The sequence below is a fragment of the Salvelinus namaycush genome, chromosome 15, assembly GCF_016432855.1.
Source record: "Salvelinus namaycush isolate Seneca chromosome 15, SaNama_1.0, whole genome shotgun sequence".
Lineage (NCBI taxonomy): Eukaryota > Metazoa > Chordata > Actinopteri > Salmoniformes > Salmonidae > Salvelinus > Salvelinus namaycush.
In genome coordinates, this window is record NC_052321.1 from 28,090,695 (window position 1) to 28,107,544 (window position 16,850).

The following is a 16,850-nucleotide window of genomic DNA, read 5'->3' on the forward strand; positions in this document are numbered from 1 at the left end:
GTGAAGAAGAGCCCATATTATCATAAGGTTAGGGCTTTATTATCATGTTGCGTATGTACACATAGGCTGCACCCAGCCACGGCGTCGTGTTCTGCAGGGTATTGTGGACATTTAATATCATCGTCTGAGAATGGGAGAGGAGATGGAAGGTGCAATGGAGGCCGGGTGGTGGTGTGTTGTGCAGAGAAAGCAGTGCAGCGGGACTATTCCTTATTTTATTCCTGCAGCAGTACCCGAACTAGTTTTGACAGGGAGGAGATGAAGGGGCGGAGTTGTTTAGCTCGGCTGGATCATCCATCATTCCTGTCACACCGAATCGGCAAAGGGAAGCAGCAGAGGCAATCTACCTTCTGTCTCCTCGAAAAGGGAGAAAGGGAAAAAGGGAGAAAAAAACTATTAATATTAAAATCCCTCCTCCACCCCACGCCACCGCCACAGCCACTACCACCATCCACAATAATCCAGGCGTTTTCTCTCTTTTATATCAGATCATCTCCACACAAAACGGGGGGCTTCTTCCGTTTTATCCACATAGAGGATGATAAAACATCCTATAAGCTTTTAAACAATTCAAATGATACATCATCAAATGCGTTGTGAACGTGGATGAAAAATAAACAGTTTTCCCAACCTGTCGAAGGAAGGCCCAGAAAAGTGTTTTGTATCTTAATTTTACGCAGTTTTTAAACATTGATGTGTAGAATATTTTTGCATGTTTACTTCATTATTTTATTTGGTTTATGTTTCAATATATAGGCCTGCATATTTTATTCCTGTAATATTGAAATACTCATGAAATTATTTGTATTCTATTACCAATGCAATCTTACATTTGTAAATGCTTTTTTATTTTCACGTTTTCAACTGAAACTCTTGGATGCTGCACAATTGGTGGAATAAAATAGATTGACCAAACAATTTGAAAACAAAATAATAATATACCTTATCAAAATCATTTTTGATTATTATTATTTTTTTTCCCGAGGATGTTGAATGATTAGAAATGAAATACATTACTATCAAGCGATGATTATTCAGCGGATTGGAAAACTGATACAAAATATCGATAATCACATGAACTAATTTGTGTTTTTGCTTAATGTTTAAGATCATAAGGCATTTCGAAGTTTGTAAGTTGCAATGGAAGTGAACATAATTAACAGCAATATTTCCCTTTTCCACCAGCCCTGTGCTTGTTCTGGCGCAACAACCCAATATCCTATATAGTCTTGAAGTCACCTAGGCTACAATAACGGGTGAGCGGTAAATAAAAGGGAAGCCCTGTAGCCCTAACGGTTCTCTCCTACTGTAACACCACGTGTATGGTGTAGTGACAGTGGGACATTCAAATATGACAGAAAGTATTAAATATATTTCCTGTAATTAAAAACATATGTATTATTATTTTGTATTATATGCCTATTATCAACTGCTTTCGCTGTGTGGAAAATAATAACACAATCCACTATGTTTTACAATAGCATAATGGACAGGAGTGTAAAAATAAGCCCAGTCCATTACAACACTGTTGGAGTTAAAGCCGCTATCTGAAGTGCAGAAAGATTTCTTCCTGCGAGACAGGGAGATTGTCATTTCTAGTTTAAGGCTATGACTTCTATGGCCGCGGGCAAACACTGGCAAAGAGATCTCAAAAGAATGTGAGTGAACCCGTGAGCAAATCGGATTATGCCGCCAGGGGTCGCTGTAAAGCGGCGGAAATATCCACTTGCAGCACATATAGTTTACTGAGGATCTGTTCTCAGTTGGAAACGGCTGCAGCACAAGGGAAGGGACAAATGAATGTTCTATTGTTTGGAGCTAATGCAATTATTTGTCTGTGATAACACTCAGGTGACTGTAAATAGGCCTATGTTAAACTTGATCTAAATCGATGATCTGTTTAAAACTCTACCATAAAGGCATGCAAATCATCTCCACAAGTCTTTGCGCCTCCTAATTTCCACTGAAAAAAGGGAAAAGAAAACAAACCATTGCAAATATAATTTAAACACACATTTAAAATGAATATTAACTTATTAATTTGTTTGGTTGCAACAGGTTGCATTGTGAAAATCATAAAATGACATTATGCTTCATTCGACTAAAGTGGCGCAACTCCCTTGGGGGTTTTGCAACTATAAGCCTTGACAGGTTAGGAAACCAAAGGGTGCGGAAATGCTCTGTCTTTGAATGCACAATTGAGCTTAGTAGGATTACCTTAATATTGCCTAGCTATTTAGCCAAACATTGTTAAACATTTTCTGTCAGCACCATGACAACTTTGCAATAATAATAATAATAATATACAACCTATAATAAAAAGTAAACCCACTACTACGTAATTACTATTAGCCTACTCTTAAAGTTATGTTTAACACACAGCACACAAAAATCTAACAAAAATCAAAAATGAAATATTTATTACAGCATTTGTGACTGAACACCTTTTAAACATTACGTCACAGTCCTCATACAAGTATTTAAGGTATTTTTGACAAAGCTTAAGGGAGACGGCATTTTATCATCTAGTGAGGAACACGTGCTGAAAAAGGAAGGAATTCATGGACATACAATATCAATGCCACAGCAGATCTGAAACTAGCAAAAACATTCTTTTTCAATTGAGGTAAACACATAGAATATCTAACATGAAACAATTAATAGACTGAACTCTGTACGAAGTTTGTTACAATATTCTCTTAGCTTTTTCCCAAAGCTTTGAGTTCATAATTTAAGTTCTTTTTTTTCTTCTTTTTTGAAGTTTTAGGTTTTTGGGTGCATCTACCATCAATTGCTTCTCCCAGTGCCAAAGAATTCACCATTGTGTCAGTATTGTCCATATGGCAAGTATGTTGATCCAGAGGCAAAGAAGCAGAGTAGGATGCTGCTTTTCCACTATTACGTTTCCTTCAATAGGCTCTGTCAATGAGAGTCCAGGATACAAAAACATAAAATAATAGTCAAATAAAAATGTATAAAACCAACACAATCCAGTGCTTGGGCAATTCAAACTAAGAACTTTTTTTGTATATACCTACAGGGTAACATTCATTCATGAACCAAAAAAAGAGGGGCATTAAACATGTTCAAACTGAATCTTCTGGAGAGATCAGGTGTCATTTAGCAACCTTTTCCCATCATGCCCTGTTCTTTATGGGGGACAGGGCCTATTCTGCCTGTCGCTGTGGTTGGGAGCAAGTGGGCGTCCGTTGTTGAGATGTTCCATCTTTTCTTTTTAATAGGGCTGCTGCGCCGCCGAGACAGTTTCTCCTCCAGGAAGGAGCACACACAGTGTGAGAGAAAGGGTTCACCTTTTATTCTAGAACTAGCTCAGGAAATTGAGTGATCAACAAAAAATGCAAACATTTTAACTTAGTTGCTATACTTTTTATACTACAGTAGTTATAACTCTTGGAGTCTTTTTGTCTTTTTCTTTTTTCTCTCAATCTTCCAGAGTGATTCCGTTTAGAAAAATGAGTTGAACGTGTCACTGGAGAGAGTGTGCACTGTGTGTGTGCGAATGCGTGTGTCTTAAGTGTGTGCGTGTGTCCGTGTTTGCGCACGTACGTGTCTGTCCTCAAAACATCTTCTGTTGATCTTTAACAAAAGCCCAAGACTTTACAAAGTGTTCTTGTCAGCTTGGTCCTCCATTTGGATGAAAGTAACAAGATTGAAAAGTTTAAAAAAAGAAAAGAAGAAGAATCATCACAGCTCATCTGGAATTCTGTTTTTACTGTCTAATAATGGTCAAAAGGGTTCTGCTTTATTCAGAAAAATTGTCTGAAGATATCTTTGTTTTAGGGTTGTTGATGTTTGTTTTCTTCTCTTAGAAGCTACTGTTGTTGTTGATGTTGTGGTAGTAAAGTTTGCTTATACTATTGGGCATGGATGTCCAAGCCTTGTCCTCCAGCGCTGGGGTCAATGGGGGTCAGCAGGGGGGGGGACTCTCTGCAGACATGGTGATTCCTGGGTGAGAGGGGGGTCCTCCGTGCATCAGCATGGCGGGGTGATGAGGGTGGTGGGGGCCGGGCAGGTAGGGATGGAGGGGGTGTCCATGTCGAAGCTGGGAGGGGTGAGGGGTCATCTGATGAGTAGGGTTGTAACTTGGTGGGGCCATGCTCATGCCCATAGGGCCAGTCTGAGGTACGTACTCCCCTGGCATGCCTTGCAGACCTGAGAGAGAGTGAGAGGTTTAGAAACAAGCACTCACCATTTCTTAATACTAAATTCCATTAGCGTGACTTTGACATAAAACAATACATTCATTTATACTTTGTGTAAAGTGAGCTCATCTTGCGGTGTAGAAATAAAGTTTTAAAAACCATACTAGCTACATTTAGGATTACACGTATCCCAAAAGCTACTTCAGAGATTTGGATTCAAGGAGCTAAACAAGCGATTGTATCACTCTATTTTAGGTGATGCAGAGTCCTTCACAATGTCAATAGAATCATGGTCAGTTCGCAGGTTGGAAAGTGATCTCCAACCATCCAGACACTGTCGTTTTGGATTACGTATGGAGAAGCTAGCAGCCGTATTGATGTTACCAGCACTAATACTTTTACAGGCAGAACAGTCAATTCCCCCGCTGAATGTAGTGACAAATCGAATAAGAGGCATTTTCTCAGGGGGACGCGCTACTGGGAACATATTTGATTTAAAACCCCTTAAAGAAGTTATTAAATAATTTAGAGCTCAGTTAACTATCACAACATGCCAGTCTAAGAATAGCGTTCAAGGCTTTGCGTTTTCCCCTCCAATAAGAGGCACTTTTAAACAAAACAAAGTGCTGCTCTTGAAATAGAGGGAGTGTGGGTTTAGGAGTATAATGACAACAACTGCTAAAGCACAGAGACAGCAAGAGATGGAGGCACAGAGAGATAAAAGGAGGGAGAGAGAGAAATGTAGAGCGAAAGACAGAGGGAGGGAGGAGGAGGAGGAAAGAGGGAGGGAGGAAGGAATATGCTGATGCGATACCCCTTGGTATGGAGAGTAGGACCCTGTGTTGATGTGTGTGGAGACCCCAGCCTGTTGGCATTCCCTCACACTGTGCCTGGGTGGTGGAGACAGAACCTGCTCAGTGTTACCTCTGTTTGGGTATTCAGGGGGGGTTTGTTGTCAACAGACCAGAGGGGAAGTAGTGGTGGTGGAGGAGGTGGAGGGGGGCCCTGGGGCCTGGGACTGGAGTATGGGAACAGGCCTGGTCCAGAGGCCTGGACGCTCGGGAGGGAACAGACAGGGAAGCGCAGGCCTGGGCCTGAGGTTGGGTACTTCTGGAGCTCGAGCCAGTGGGTCCTGGACCAACCCGGCCTGCTTTGTAATGTGAACCCCTGGGGAATTAACCCTGCTGAGGAGAAGGGGTGGGGGAGGGGTAGCAGCAAGGTCACCAGGCATGCTCACTCTCCACATTCCTCCACCTTAATACACCGCAATTAAGAAATTACACAAGAGGGCCTGGTGAGGGGAGGGGGAGAAGGTGGGGAGGGAAGGGAGAGGAAAAAGGACAGCAGAGGCAGAGATTAATGACCAATCTCATTGGCTGAAAGCCGGGCAGCCATTTTCTAATACTCGCTATCCACATCAGTTCATTGGAAATGCACATGTTTGTCAGAACGCTCTCTTAAAACCTCACTATCGGGGTCATAAAATAGGTCAATCAATCTGGGCATGCTGTGTTGGGCTGGGCTGGGCCGGGCTGGGGTGTGAGGCGAGGGGTATGTGAGGGGTGCTCTCACCTCTATATAACCTGGAGCGGCTCCTGTTAAAAGGCCCAACAGATGTTTTTGACACTGTAAGCTGGTAATCTCCAGTCTTGTAAGCTGCAGTCATTCTGTTAAGTAGATCTGTGGGCCCCCCTTTATTAACAGGAGTGGTACAACCATCTGAAGACAATAATGGTGACCAGTCTCTCTCCCTCTCTCCCTCTTTCTCCCTCTTTCTCTCTCTCTACCTGTTCTGTTCTGTCCTGTTCTGGCAGAGCAGGCCTGCTCAATGGCTTGCGATAATTAAGTACCAAATATACCATATTGTGTGGCAGCTTAATCATATCAAGAGAGGATAATATTCCTCTGTATTAAGCTATTAATGTTATTGGTCATGAAGCATAAAATATGTTATGTAATTAAATAGTCCAAAAATTATATAGCCTATATTAAGAATTAGCCAAGCTGAGCAAATGTTGTCTCTATCTGCCTGTTTTAGGGAACATTGCTTCCTGAAGGGTTTTTATCCCTGATGCCATTAACAAAGACAGGAGAAGAGGAGATGAGAGAGGGAGGAAAAAAAGAGGGGTGAAATGGGCTCTGTCGATAGAATTGGCTATGGTGACCCTATGGAAAATCCAGGCCCAATTTACATATAAAGGGTTCTTTTAATCAAGGTAAGTGTTATTATATTGTGCCTCATTGGGCAAAGGAGTTTGGGTGTTCAATAAAATCTCTTCTGCACCGCTGCCTTTGGGATGTGATATGTCTTGATATCTCAAATGTCAGCGATGTGGTGCTAGCGGGAGGCAGAATGGCCAGGCTTAATCAGACGGCAGCCATTTAGAGTCTGTGTGTGTGTGTGTGTGTGTGTGTGTGTGTGTGTGTGTGTGTGTGTGTGTGTGTGTGTGTGTGTGTGTGTGTGTGTGTGTGTGTGTGTGTGTGTGTGTGTGTGTGTGTGTGAGCGAGTGAGCGAGAGATTCCTTCCTTTATAACACAGCCATTCTTTAATGTCTCTGGTCCTTTAAATGGATCTGTGTGTGTCTCATGTCGGGGCTAGTCAATGCCCCCTCGAGTAGAAAACATCCAAACACACGCCCTCCCCCCCATCACCCCCCTACTCGCCACCCCCACCCCACATTGAAGGATAGGCCATGTCACCCACGGCCCGTATATCTCACCCGGGGACCGTAATGTACTGCTGCGCTCCGTCTTTGCATATAAGATAATTTGGGCATCAATCGTTCCCCAGACAGATTTATGTCACTCGGAGGACAGTTTCACGTCTCCTTCTTTATTGCTTCACTGGAGCCTGCTTAATTTCTCCCCGCCAGACCCTGCCTCTGGAGATGTTATTTTTTCCTTAAATGTCCAACATTTGCATTGGCTGTCAGAGATGGGGAGAGCGATGGCCCTGTTGTGATAAATAAATGTGTGGCATCGGTACATGCCATGCTAGGCCAGGGTTGTTGTTGGGGGTGAATGTTTTCCTGTTGTCTTGGCTGGCGCCACAAGTCCCCCCCTTTCTCCCAAGGACCGACAGGAGAAAGCCTCACGACATGGCGACTATTCCCAGTCCTTCCATTCATCCTTCAGTAGCTAGCTAACCCCCCTTGCTTACCCCCCTTTCTCCCCTTAAAGCACCATGCTACACCAATCACACTCACTGGTTGTCGTGGGGGTTGCTGTGGGGGAGGTTGTTGTAAAATTAGGGTGCGGATGGGAGAGGGATTGTGGTGGAGTAAGGGGGATTGTGGGTACAAACCATAAGCCCAGAGGTTTGAAAAATACATCCAAGGAAAAAAGAGCCCAGTTGTACTTACTTCCCCCTTTTTCTTTGCGTTTTACTTTACAAGATGGAGGTTACATGTAGTGCCATTGCCCATCCATGCCCATATTCATCCCCATTCCACTCATAGGCCCTAGAAGAGGGGAAACACGCCAGAGAAAAGATCAGCAGAAGGTCAAAGGTCGAATCACAGATGGGTCAGAGCAGACAGACACCCTGGTAGAAGTAATGATTGGTTAAGTCTGGAGAGAAAACAGCGGAGAGAATGGAGGAAGAGAAGGTTCCGTAGTAAAGAGTCTAAAACCGTTAGATAGTTTAAGTCCCCACAAATCTCTCCATTTGTTACAAAGTCAGATGGGTGAAAAGAGAGACAAGCAAGCAAGGCAGGCAGCAGGCAAAGGGTGATACCCAGGGGAGTTGGAGGGTGGAGTGGAATGACTTTACTAGGGTGCAGTGATATCATCAGTAGTGTTGTGACATTGGTTAGTTTTGGGTTGATGAGGCTGTCATGTACAGTACAATAGTCAGTGCTGGGGTGATATTTCCATGGCTAGAGTTGTTGGTGGGTGTCCCTGTCAGTCTACAGTAGTCACAAAGTAAAATGGGTTGCATTGGTGCCTGTACACATACACAGTCCAGTGACTGGTATACAGTTTGCAGGATAGGAGGAGGAGGGCTTACCAGCTGGCCGGATCCCCATGTGCTGTTGGCCATCCAGCACGAAGCTGCCCATGGGCTGGCCCTCCGGACTGTACGCTGCTCCTTGACTCACTGAAGGATCAAGAAGAAAACCTGATTGTAGTCAAAACGTGGACACAAAGGAAGGGAAAGAAAGAGAAGACACACCACACAATCAGCTTATTGTCCCAGCTCTGGCCCAAACATACTGCAACACATTGTGTCCCCGATGACTGATGCATGACATGCAAACACATACAGTGTGAGTACACACACACACACCAGAGACACACACACACTTTAGCACTAGAGAACAGAAGAGATGAAGCATTGTTCTCTAACAGAGAAAAGAAAGCATGCAGTTTGACGAGATCAGAGCGTTCTGTCAAGACCATCACCAGCCATTCCCCAAGCAACAGGGATGTTATGGACAGGGACACAATATGGGACATCACTGGACAGGGACACAATATGGGACATCACTGGACAGGGACACAATATGGGACATCACTGGACAGGGACACAATATGGAACATCACTGGACAGGGACACAATATGGAACATCACTGGACAGGGACACAATATGGGACATCACTGGACAGGGACACAATATAGAACATCACTAGACAGGGACACAATATGGAACATCACTGGACAGGGACACAATATGGAACATCACTGGACAGGGACACAATATGGAACATCACTGGACAGGGACACAATATGGGACATCACTGGACAGGGACACAATATAGAACATCACTAGACAGGGACACAATATGGGACATCACTGGACAGGGACACAATATGGGACATCACTGGACAGGGACACAATATGGGACATCACTGGACAGGGACACAATATGGAACATCACTGGACAGGGACACAATATGGAACATCACTGGACAGGGACACAATATGGGACATCACTGGACAGGGACACAATATAGAACATCACTAGACAGGGACACAATATGGAACATCACTGGACAGGGACACAATATGGAACATCACTGGACAGGGACACAATATGGAACATCACTGGACAGGGACACAATATGGGACATCACTGGACAGGGACACAATATAGAACATCACTAGACAGGGACACAATATGGAACATCACTGGACAGGGACACAATATAGAACATCACTAGACAGGGACACAATATGGAACATCACTAGACAGGGACACAATATGGAACATCACTGGACAGGGACACAATATGGAACATCACTGGACAGGGACACAATATGGAACATCACTGGACAGGGACACAATATGGGACATCACTGGACAGGGACACAATATGGAACATCACTGGACAGGGACACAATATGGAACATCACTGGACAGGGACACAATATGGGACATCATTGGACAGGGACACAATATGGAACATCATTGGACAGGGACACAATATGGGACATCACTGGACAGGGACACAATATGGAACATCACTGGACAGGGACACAATATGGAACATCACTGGACAGGGACACAATATGGAACATCACTGGACAGGGACACAATATGGGACATCATTGGACAGGGACACAATATGGAACATCACTGGACAGGGACACAATATGGAACATCACTGGACAGGGACACAATATGGAACATCACTGGACAGGGACACAATATAGAACATCACTGGACAGGGACACAATATGGGACATCACTGGACAGGGACACAATATGGAACATCACTGGACAGGGACACAATATGGAACATCACTAGACAGGGACACAATATAGAACATCACTGGACAGGGACACAATATGGGACATCACTGGACAGGGACACAATATGGAACATCACTGGACAGGGACACAATATGGGACATCATTGGACAGGGACACAATATGGGACATCATTGGACAGGGACACAATATGGAACATCACTGGACAGGGACACAATATGGAACATCACTGGACAGGGACACAATATAGAACATCACTGGACAGGGACACAATATGGGACATCACTGGACAGGGACACAATATGGAACATCACTGGACAGGGACACAATATGGGACATCATTGGACAGGGACACAATATGGGACATCATTGGACAGGGACACAATATGGGACATCATTGGACAGGAACATAATATGGGACATCATTGGACAGGAACATAATATGGGACATCATTGGACAGGGACACAATATGGGACATCATTGGACAGGTACACAATATGGGACACAATTTGCACAAATATCACTATTTATCCACCTGCAACTGTCATTATTTATCCCTGCAAATTTAAATGACTTAAAATATCCAAATTACAGAAGGTGAAAGGACTGATTATGATGATTATTTACAAATTAGATTCATATCATAATATTATTATAACATTATAATACTGTGTACAGTAGAAATCAAATTACACCATACTGTCCTATTATTAGACCTATTGAGTAAGAGTATTGTGGAGTCTAGCGAACAGCATATTCCCGGACTAAACAGCCTAATCCGGAGTAATCTGTAAACCCTGAAGATTAGGGGAAGCTGTAAATCATGCTGTTTTTGGAGAGATTGCTGATTGACACACCCTAAACACACGCTCTCCCTTCTCTGTCTATCTCTCTCCTCTCTTTCAAATATTCCCAACAAACCGCAGTAATTGTACTGGGAGTCAGTGCGATTTGGAAAGGCACGACTCATTTCAATAATTGCTTAACTTAATTTGCACAAATCTCCTCCCCAATTTGTGGGGCTCTCTCTAGACTCGGAGCTAGCTAATCAACAAAAAGCTTTCCCCCTCAGAGACATATTACTTGCCGTTTTTGCATAGTAATGTCACAGTCGATGCGGCATAGGGTGGCTACATAAATTCCTGTACAGATTATTTGCTCAGTTTCAGTGGCATGTTTATGACTCAATCTTTCAGTCGTTTTTGTCGTCTGACCATGGTAGATATGGAAAATCAATGCCTGATCAATTTACAATATGAACCCATCCTTAATCCTTTTCAGAGGAATGGACGTCTCTCCCTACGTAGGGCGGCCAGCCAGAAATCAGAGATCAATGGATCATATAAAACTCATTCTCATCCGTTAGGTTGTTTTTCATGACCGGAATGAATTAATCGCCCATAATTACTCAATTGAAATGATGAAGTTCAATACAATCGCATATATAGGACCCTTGATATTTCAAATCTGGGCTAAGTGAATACAGAGCAACATCCAGAGGACTGACACTGGAGGGAATTGAGTGAATTAAAAAACACAAAGTAGATACCAATTGAAACCCTCCTCTCTTCTTTTCCCCTACCTATCCCCCCAAAAGCTGTGAAGGATAGAAGAAAAAAAAAGACTGAAAAAAATACACAACAGCCTTAAAAAAAAGATATAAATGAAAATGCTCCAAGCCTTCCTGGAGCTTCTCTTGTGCCCAATTAGTAACTCACAGAAAGGGAACGTGTAGCTAAAGCACCTCTCAGGGTTAGATTGGGATATCGCCAATTACAGTTAATCACCTAACGACTCGTGTGTGTGTGTGTGTGTGTGTGTGTGTGTGTGTGTGTGTGTGTGTGTGTGTGTGTGTGTGTGTGTGTGTGTGTGTGTGTGTGTGTGGTAATAAGGGAGTGGATTTGTAAGGAGTGGGTGTTTCCGGGAAGAGGGGAAGAGATATGTAGATATATAGTCGTTTCTTTACCTGCTCGATTTGACTGGTCAATCATGGGCTGTACTATTCTTCTCCTGGCGTTAATGAACCTGGGAGAGAGGAGAGGAGAGAGAAACACACTTTAAATCACACAGCATTCACACGATACAAGTAGCAGTATTCATTTCTTTTTTAAACGCAACCAAACCAACACTGTTTTGTATGACTTAGTAACAACATTAGCCACTGGCTAATCACAACAGAGACACGGCAGTAACAAAAGGGCAATTGTGAGCAGACTTGGGAACCCGACAAGGTTTTCTTTTAATGTCCTTATGATCTATTCCCCTTGTTTAATAAAGCTTTTGATTACATTTGGTTGCTATGGAGACCGAGGAGCCATTCCACAGGCATTAAGTGTGTGTGCTGTGGTGAGGCGGCGGTGCAACTGAGGAGCTAGACCGCTCAGTGTGTCACATCTCTCTCTCATACACACACACGCGCGCACACACTCACATAGACCCTATAAACATGTTATTCCTAGCGTGTTATTGCTCATTAGAAATTCAAAATAATGTGCAAGTTCGCAAGGGGCAACATACAATCGGTTCCTTTCATTTGTCCACCCACCCACCCACCCACCCCCTCTCTCTCTCTCTCTCTCTCTCTCTCTCTCTCTCTCTCTCTCTCTCTCTCTCTCTCTCTCTCTCTCTCTCTCTCTCTCTCTCTCTCTCTCTCTCTCTCTCTCTCTCTCTCTCTCTCTCTCTCTCTCTCTCTCTCTCTCTCTCTCTCTCTCTCTCTCTCTCTCTCTCTCTCTCTCTCTCTCTCTCTCTCTCACTCACTCTCACTCTGGCCCTTCATTGCAGGGGGTTCTGCTCCCCGTCCAGCTGTCTATAAATGAGGACCAGGCATGGCCACTCGGTGCTTTCACAAGGTATTGTTATGTCACCAAGCCCATCAATTAGGCTGTGTGAAGTTTTATCACCGCCACAGCGGCGAATAAGTGCAGTTCCACAAAGCCTTCCCTCCCCGACTCTCCCCTCTGCTCCCACCGCTTTCCACTGTAAAGACAGAGGGGTCATCTGGAGGTGACTGCCAGCCAGGGGCAACCTCTTAAAGTCTCAAATGGGACGCAGGGACCCAGGGCCGTGTCAAAGACAAGCCGCCTACACTGCCCCGGACCGGCTTTACCTTTACAGACTGAGCATCTTTCCATCTCCATCTAGTACCTCTCTCTCTCTAAGAAGTCAGAGAGGAGTGAGATCGCTAGCACTACAGGTACCCACATGTGGTTGATATTAGAGAGATGTTTCAAATCATCGTGGGGTATTCCAGCATGGAGCCCTCTTGAGAAACGTTTCTGGGAACGTGGAGAGGGCAACGCTACAGGACTGGTCATTAGATGGAAAAAGGGAAGGTTCTGGAACTAATTTCAGTTCCTAATCCCCCGTGAACCCCTGATACCTGCCCTTACCGTCTCCTGTTAACGTAAACGCCTGTAATCTGCCCGCTCAAAGTGCCATAGTTAAATGGACAAAATGCACGGTTGGGAAAAGAGATGGAGCTGTGCTCATTTGCGAGGGTTCACCCAGAGTACAGGTAGGGTATAGGGTGCACCCAGAGTACAGGTAGGGTATAGGGTACACCGCTGGCCCCAGAGAGAGGACAGGCAGACACACTAACATGTACATGGGAAAGGACAGGGTAAAGGGTAGGTACACTGTATCAATGTTGATTTGGGGCTGTGATTTGTGATCTATTGAAGGTCGTGGTTTTGTTTGGCCTATATCATAAATACTGGTTTAAACTGTTTTAAACTGTTTGTGGCTCTCACGCATTATGAGTAAGAGGGATATAAAAGAGCATCTTTAGCTGTCTATCGTTTATTGTCTACCTTCACTACGTCACTACGCCTGCAGTGCTTAGGAGAGAGACAGGCTTCCAGCATCAAAACCAGCTGAGCAAGTAAACACAGCAGAATGTCCCACTATCGTGCTCCCTCTCTGGGCAGGCTCACAGAGCAAGGCCTGCCAGAAATATACACCCTGCTTTTTCTTTTTTCTCCCAAGACGGCACAAAGGATTGGAAATTATAACCATGTGGATTCTTACCTATTCTGGGACATAACCATAAACACATCAAATCAGGAATGTTCCTTGCAGGTGATAAATATTCCAATACCCGACCAGTGATGGGAAGAGAGAGCCCCAGGAATAACAAAGTGCACACGAAACAGTGTGTTTGTAGTATTGATCTATTTAGTTAGAACCTGTTTTGATCTTATTCAACTCAACTGCTGCTCAGTATCTACTACTTAGGACATTTATTGTGTAAGTTTACCTGAAAATATTTTCATATCAGGGTTGGTTTGCTGTCCACACTCAAATGTCATGCTGTTCTGACATGGTCATTTGAGTAGGAAAAACAGCTCTTTACAGCAGCATACACAAACATATATGGATATTCAAATATTTTCCCTCACGGTTGCTGCCGAGATTGACTCCCTTCTAGTCAACACTGTACCCATTGGCGGCCACACACACACACACACACAACCCAACCACCATACACATGACAACAGGCTCTGTTTTTATTCTCTGAACAAGTTGCCACAGTAACGCGATTGGCGAGGTTGCGGAGGGAGGGGGGTTGCTGACCAACCAAGGCCCCCTCTATGACCCCAGAGCGCCTTTTATCAGTTTGAGTAAAGCCAATTGAGATTATCAGAGCCAGGCCTGATAACACTGTTTTCTCTTCTCACACATGGAGGGATGGAGGGATGGATGGATGGCAGGCAGGCAGGGATGGATGGGTGGCAGGCAGGGATGGAGGGATGGCAGGCAGGGATAGAGGTATGGCAGGCAGGGATGGAGGGATGGCAGGCAGGGATAGAGGTATGGCAGGCAGGGATGGAGGGATGGCAGGCAGGGATGGAGGGATGGCAGGCAGGGATAGAGGTATGGCAGGCAGGGATGGAGGGATGGCAGGCAGGGATAGAGGTATGGCAGGCAGGGATGGAGGTATGGCAGGCAGGGATGGAGGGATGGCAGGCAGGGATGGAGGGATGGCAGGCAGGGATAGAGGTATGGCAGGCAGGGATAGAGGTATGGCAGGCAGGGATAGAGGTATGGCAGGCAGGGATGGAGGGATGGCAGGCAGGGATGGAGGGATGGCAGGCAGGGATGGATGGCAAGCAGGCAGGGATGGAGGGATGGCAGGCAGGGATAGAGGTATGGCAGGCAAGGATGGAGGGATGGCAGGCAGGGATAGAGGTGTGGCAGGCAGGGATGGAGGGATGGCAGGCAGGGATGGAGGGATGGCAGGCAGGGATGGATGGCAAGCAGGCAGGGATGGAGGGATGGCAGGCAGGGATAGAGGTATGGCAGGCAGGGATGGATGGAGGGATGGCAGGCAGGGATGGAGGGATGGCAGGCAGGGGTGGAGGGATGTGTGCATGTGTGGAGGTGGGAGGGACTACACTCCCAAACTTCCTGCTAACACACATACATCCACACATCAACACCATAGACACATCCTCTGCCTCTACATGTCCGAGGGTTAACCAGACCAGTAGAGAGAGAGAGGCAGGTACACTAGGTACAGACAGAGGTTTCCCTAAAACCTCCAACCATGTTTTATTATTTACCTCTGGTGGTTTCCCTTATTATGTCCTGACTCTGCTCAGTGTTACGTTACCACACACCCTTACAGAAAAACCACATGAACTTCACGTGATCACATGTGAAGTGTTCCAAAAACACATGCTTTCATGTGATCACATGATATTATGTGAAGTTAATGTGATAACATTTAATGCAACATTTGAAAACACGAAAATCATGTGATTTTCCACATGTTAAATCGTGTTTTTTCTGTAAGGGACACACACACACCACACACACACACTGGCTCTCAGCATGGGAACTCCATGTTGTCTTCAAACAAATAATTAAAGTAAGGTTACGGGGTCATGGGGATGTCATTTCTATGGATACCCCTCAGAATGTGTACATTACAATGAGAGAGAGAGAGTGAGCGAAAGAGAGAGGCTGTGCAGTGCACCGTGCTTTACTAATCCACTCAGAGACACATAAAGAGTAGAAGAAAAGGTTCCAATCACTTGTGATTCGCAAGGAAAATGCTTCTGTGTGTGTATGTGTACTTGTTCATGCCAATATCCAGCATGTGTGTATGTGCACACCCGTGAATGTAGCCTACTGTACATGTGTGTGTTTTCACATTCTGTACAGTGTAGTGATAATGGACCTCCACTCACAGATACACTCCTTCACCCAGCACGTTTCTATCCAACAGGAACATAGTGTGTCTATGTACAAATACTCTGTCTGCAACAAGGCCAAGAGGGTATCACTTTCAGTAGAAGTCCTATAGAGACTTGGATTTACTGCAGCTCTGGATGTTATTTTATATGGGGGCCTTTGCAGCATAACACAATAACAGCAACAATCTGAGTGATGGAGTCAAGACAGCAGGAGGTCACTTGACCCTGGCTCTCCACTGAGCTGGATCAACACACGATCCCCAGCCACTAATTTCAGCTCACTCAAACAGAGGGGAGCCACTGCAAAGCAACCGTTTAGGTGTTAAAGACCCCGGCTAGCGCGTTAGCACACTATGCTATGCTAACGCCAGACCAGAGACAGAGCGCGTGTATGAGAGGTAGGAGATTCCAGTTCTATAACAATGACTGCTGTCCCGTGTGAGCGAGAGAGAGAGATTCACCTTCAGAAGACCTTAGCCTTGGTATTCTCTCTCTTCCTGTCTTGTCACATGCTGCTTCTTCACAGAGAAAGAAAAGGGTCTCATAGAGATAGAGAAGAACGGAGTAATTTTGCATTTAAATCACAGCAAACCAGTCCTGCTGCTGAATATCAGGGTCTTGCCTCATCTCTCCTGTTTTTTTTCTTCCCCTCCCTTCCTCCTCCTTTCAATCTGTCAGAAAGGCCTTGTTTCTGGTTAACTGACTCGCGGCCACACCTGGTAACTCGCTCCTGTTGTCAGCATTCCTTCCCTGAGAAAACCTCATGCCAAACCA

The 16,850-nt window shown here is 44.8% G+C and overlaps 1 protein-coding gene across 4 annotated transcripts in view; it reads right to left on the reverse strand.

Annotated features, from left to right (window-relative positions):
* Positions 1 to 2,403: 2,403 nt before the first annotated feature.
* The window catches only part of meis2a (Meis homeobox 2a), a 102,092-nt gene continuing 87,645 nt past the window's right edge, over positions 2,404 to 16,850 (reverse strand). Inside the window, exons 10-13 of one of the 4 annotated variants that reach the window (XM_039009695.1) lie at positions 11,846 to 11,904; positions 8,173 to 8,283; positions 7,526 to 7,624; positions 4,065 to 4,173 (exon numbers count right to left, since the gene is read on the reverse strand). In XM_039009695.1, the coding sequence (XP_038865623.1) occupies positions 7,566 to 7,624; positions 8,173 to 8,283; positions 11,846 to 11,904 (229 nt within the window). In that variant the 3' untranslated portion in view covers positions 4,065 to 4,173; positions 7,526 to 7,565. Of the gene's footprint in view, positions 4,174 to 7,525; positions 7,625 to 8,172; positions 8,284 to 11,845; positions 11,905 to 16,850 lie in introns of all 4 variants that reach the window. The other 3 variants (XM_039009696.1, XM_039009693.1, XM_039009694.1) reach the window with 3 other exon arrangements.